The sequence below is a fragment of the Terrapene carolina genome, unplaced genomic scaffold, assembly GCF_002925995.2.
Source record: "Terrapene carolina triunguis isolate 2854851 unplaced genomic scaffold, T_m_triunguis-2.0 Scaffold454, whole genome shotgun sequence".
In the NCBI taxonomy this organism is placed as follows: Eukaryota; Metazoa; Chordata; order Testudines; family Emydidae; genus Terrapene; species Terrapene triunguis.
In genome coordinates this window covers 984,784-989,372 of record NW_020664805.1, presented here as the reverse complement: position 1 = coordinate 989,372, position 4,589 = coordinate 984,784, and the positions used below count along the sequence as shown (strand labels likewise).

The window sequence follows — 4,589 nt, the reverse complement described above, 5'->3', positions numbered from 1 at the left end:
GATTGCCAGCAGATCGAGGGAAGTGATTATTCCCCTCTATTTGGCACTGGTGAGGCCACACCTGGAGTATTGTGTCCAGTTTTGGGCCCCCACAGAACTACAGACTACAGAAGGGATGTGGACAAATTGGAGAGAGTCCAGCGGAGGGCAACAAAAATGATTAGGGGGTTGGGGCACATGACATACGAGGAGAGGCTGAGGAAACTGGGCTTATTTAGTCTGCAGAAGAGAAGAGTGGGTGGGGGGGTTGAGAGCAGCCTTCAACTACCTGAAGGGGGGTTCCAAAGAGTATGGAGGTAGGCTGTTCTCAGTGGTGGCAGATGACAGAACAAGGAGCAAATGTCTCAAGTTGCAGTGCGGGAGGTCTAGGTTGGATATTAGGAAACACTATTTCACTAGGAGGGTGGTGAAGCACTGGAATGGGTTACCTAGGGAGGTGGTGGAATCTCCATCCTTAGAGGTTTTTAAGGCCCGGCTTGACAAAGCCCTGGCTGGGATGATTTAGTTGGTGTTGGTCCTGCTTTGAGCAGGGGGTTGGACTAGATGACCTCCTGAGGTCTCTTCCAACTCTAATCTTCTATGATTCTATGAATCCACCACAATCCCTGATAAACTGTCCCAATCAGCAACCAGGCCCAGGCCAAGCAACTGGGGAGGTGGCAGAGTGTGTGGGAAGAACAGGCTAGGAGTGGGGTGCGGCTCTGGAGGGGGGACATTAGGTGTGTGGGGAGCACAGACTGGGGGCAGGGAGGGGTTCTGGAGAGGGGGATGTGGGGTGTGTGGGGAAAACAGGCTTAGGGTGGGGCTCTGGAGGGGGGGACATGGGTGTGAGGGGAGCACAGGCCAGGAGTGGGGTGGGGCTCTAGAGGGGGGATGTTGGGGGTGTGTGGGGAGCACAGGCCAGGGCGGGGCTCTGGAGGGGGGGGTGTGGGGTGTGTGGGGAGCACAGGCCAGGGGTGGGTCTCTGGGGCGGGATGTGGGATGTATGGGGAGCACTGGCCCGGGCGGGTAGTTCACGACAAGTGTTGCTACTGTAACAGGCCTGCACCCCGATGCTGGAGCCCCCCATCCATCCCCTGCCCCATACCCCATAGCTGCCTACAGCACCCGTGAACGAGCTGCTGTGAGGCGTGGGCCACAGGCTCAGCCTGCGTTCGTTCGACGGGGAAACGAGACACGGCACAGCAGGGCTTGGAGCAGCTGCAGTTTAATGTAGAAAATCGCACTCATTTATTAACATTTCACATCGGCAGGAAGATCACAGCCTGGCCCCCAGTCTGCGGAAGGGGGCTCCCATGTCACTCTGGGGCACAACCCCCTTCCAGCACTCTCCTGGCATCCCAGCGCCCCTGCTCGCACCGCCCGTCCTCCTCCTGGCACTCCCAGCCCCCAGAGCCACTCTGCTGTCATCAGCGGAGCTCTGCCCCATGCTCCAGCTCTCGGGGGCAGCCTATGGGTCTCCACTGGGGAAGCAAATCAGCCACAGCTAAGGGGGCCCCTTCCCAGAGGTGAGCCCTGGAGCTGCCTGGTCTAGTCTGTATAATTGGGAGCCAGCATCAGGCCACAGGATGTGCCCAGTGCCTGGTTAGGTGCCTGTTGCAGTGGCTCTTCCCCTCCCCAGGGATGGCAGCCCACAGGAGCTGTAGCCAGCTGATTACTCTGGGCAGCCTCCTGGCTGTTCCCGTTGCAGTGGTCAGGGTGCAGCTCCCCTGTTCCAGTCTCAGCCGGAGCAGGACATGGGCGGCAGCCGGCTCCCAGAGAGGGCGTGTGCCACCAGAGGAAGCACCTTTCCTTTCTGCTCTTGCTCAACCTGCCTGGCTCTGCTCCCACCTCCCAAACCGGTTTGCCCAGCTGGGCCACTGACATCCAGTCCCCAGCACTGCCCCTCCTGCGGGTGCCGCTGACACAGAAATCACAGGTGCAGCTAAACAAATACAGGCCTGAGAATGGGTCAAAGCAGAAACACAGGGCAGGGGTGGGCCGGCGGGAAACAGCTCCCTGCTCAGCAGCCCAGCCCCTCAGGATTGGCCCTCTGAACCAAGCACTGTCTGATGGATATTAAGAGCAGGCCAGAGCCCTGTCTCCACTCGGAGCGTTGGCCAGTATGGCTCTATAGGTACAGCCACAGGGGCAAACCTCCCAGGGGAGCTGCAGCTTGTCCCAGCAAGCGTGCTGTAGCCAATACAGCCTATCCTGGCTCCCTGAGAGAAACAAGCTATGCTGGTATTCCTGCGCCTTCTCTGCAGCTTTTGCCAGCACAGAAGTGTGGTTCAAATCACACCCCTACGTGACACTGCGCTACCAGCAGAAGTTTCTAGTGTAGACCTGGCCAGAGCCACCAAGAGCAAGACAGACGCCTAGCGAGTGAGACAGAGACACGCACTGAACGACAACACAGAAACTCAGAGACACACCCAGAGACCCAGCCACGGAGACATGACGCACACCCAGCCGGAGACACTGACAGACACGTGGACACACAAAGGGGCCCTGTTGCAGTTTCACTCTAATAAAGTAGTCTCAGACTGAAAGCTGTGCAAGGGCCCGTTCGAAATGCCAGCACCTGCTGGAGACCCGAGTTCTGGTGCTGGAAGGAGGCCTAGAGGCCCCCACCCTTCCCTCAGGCGCTGCAGGGGAGGAATGGCAATGCCTGGGCCTCGCTGCAGCTTTCCTTCCTCTGCAGGGGCTGGGCTGGGAGGACCTGCCCTGCCCCAGCGTCATCTCTCTGTCCCCCGGAAGCATGGCGCTGCCAGAGCAGTCAGGGACGGTTTTAATCTATTCTCCATTTTAACTCGGATTAAAGAACCAGCTGAAATCTCAAGGGAAACAGAGAAGCACCTGCAAACTCTCTTACTACCCTCCCCCTGCCCCCCTCCCCCAGCTCCCCCTCCTGGGTGGGCTGGCTGACAACGCCGGAGCTAGCCGGGCCTTGGGGAGATGCCCAGCAGAGCCCCGACTGGCAGCCAGGTCCAAGCCCGGGCTGCCTTCGCTCGGTGACCTTGGGGAATGCCAGGAGCACTGGCACAAACAAGCTGCAGTGGCAGATTCTTAGCACTGGGGCCTGTGCAGCCAGGGATGTGCTGAGGGCGTGTCTGAGCAGCCAGCCAGCCCTGGCACCGTGAGGCTTCTGCTCTCAGGAGGCCGAGCCGCTCTGCCAAGGCCCCCGCTCACGGAAAGGCCACAGTCTTCTCCTTAGGGAAGCTCCTTGCCAGCTTCTGTCTGTGTTCAGCCATCAGGTCCAGGGCCACAGGGGGGAGAGCTGGGCTCAGGCAGAGGCACAAGGTACAAGCAGAGCAGTGGGCTGGATCTGGACAGGATGGCAGCTCCTTGATTGTCTTGTTGGGGTGGGCGGGGTGGCCCCAGGGTGGGGGAGGCACAGAGCACGCACGGTCCCTAGACGTAGTTGCTGGCCGGCACCGAGCGAGCAGTCGTGTACTTGGCAGAGTAGGGTTTCTCATTCCGGGGGGGGGCAGCTGCAGCAGAGCAGGGCCCCCCCGATGAGCAGGAGAGCAGATGCAGCCCAGCCGATGTACAGGGAGGCCCCCAGCTCTCTCTTCTGCGCCTCGGTGACCATAGGGTTGTAGAAATCCCGGATGATGTTGTTGGCTGACCAGGAGACTGGGATGAGGATCATGATGCCAGCAATGATGAAGATGATTCCAGAGACGATCATGACCTTGGCTTTGGCAGAAGCGTCCTCCACGCAGTTGGTGCATTTCCCTCCAATGATGGCCAGGAGGAGGCCCAGCACGGCCAGCACGATGGCGATCACCACCAGGGCGCGAGCTGCCTGCAGGTCCTGGGGCAGCGCCAGCATGGAGTCGTAGACCTTGCACTGCATCTGGCCCGTGCTCTGCACCACGCAATTCATCCACAGCCCCTCCCAGATGATCTGAGCCACCACAATGTTGTTCCCGATGAAGGCCGTCACCCTCCACATGGGGAGCCCACAGCACAGGATGGTGCCCAGCCAGCCAATGACAGAGAGGGCAATGCCCAGCACCTGAAGCCCCATAGAAGCCATCACTCCCTGCTCTCTGCCTCGCACAAGCCCAGACAGAGCTGACTGGTGTCCCTGGAAGCGGAGGTGCAGTGCTCCACGGCTGGACCATTCGGAGAAGTTATATGCCTTTGCAGTGGGTGGAGTTTCATCCCCCTTGCTCCATTCACTTTGCACAGACAGAATGTGTAAAACCAGTTCCCCAGGATTCCTGGGCTCTGCATTCTCACCACAGCAGTGATGCTCCAGGACAGATTACAGAGGGACCAGCTCTCACGCCCTGCCATGGAGGCTGCTCCCAGGGGCGCACAGCTGGGCTGCCTTACACCTCCCACCATTTGTCCTAAATTAGGATTTTCCCCATCTTTGCTAAAGTTCCATCTGGAAAGAGCCCCCCAGGGAGGGGGGGGGGGGGGGGGGGGAAGCAGGCTCTGCAGGTGGAGGGGAGGAAGCTTGCAGAGAGGGTCTAAGTCATACAAGCCCCCCTTATACATTACAAACATTTTTTTATATATTTAACACCATTATAAATGCTGGAGGCAAAGTGGGGTTTGGGGTGGAGGCTGACAGCTTGTGACCCCCCATGTAA

The 4,589-nt window shown here is 59.2% G+C and overlaps 1 protein-coding gene across 1 annotated transcript; it reads right to left on the bottom strand.

Annotated features, from left to right (window-relative positions):
- Positions 1-3,454: 3,454 nt before the first annotated feature.
- LOC112125645 (claudin-4-like) lies at positions 3,455-4,024 on the bottom strand. The gene has a single exon (XM_024224032.1). It carries the CDS (start codon positions 4,022-4,024, stop codon positions 3,455-3,457), a length of 570 nt encoding a protein of 189 aa, XP_024079800.1.
- Positions 4,025-4,589: the final 565 nt, after the last annotated feature.

What these genes read in the sequence shown, in the direction of transcription:
- LOC112125645 (XM_024224032.1), bottom strand. Translation starts at nt 4,024, where the DNA reads ATGGCTTCTATGGGGCTTCAGGTGCTGGGCATTGCCCTCTCTGTCATT.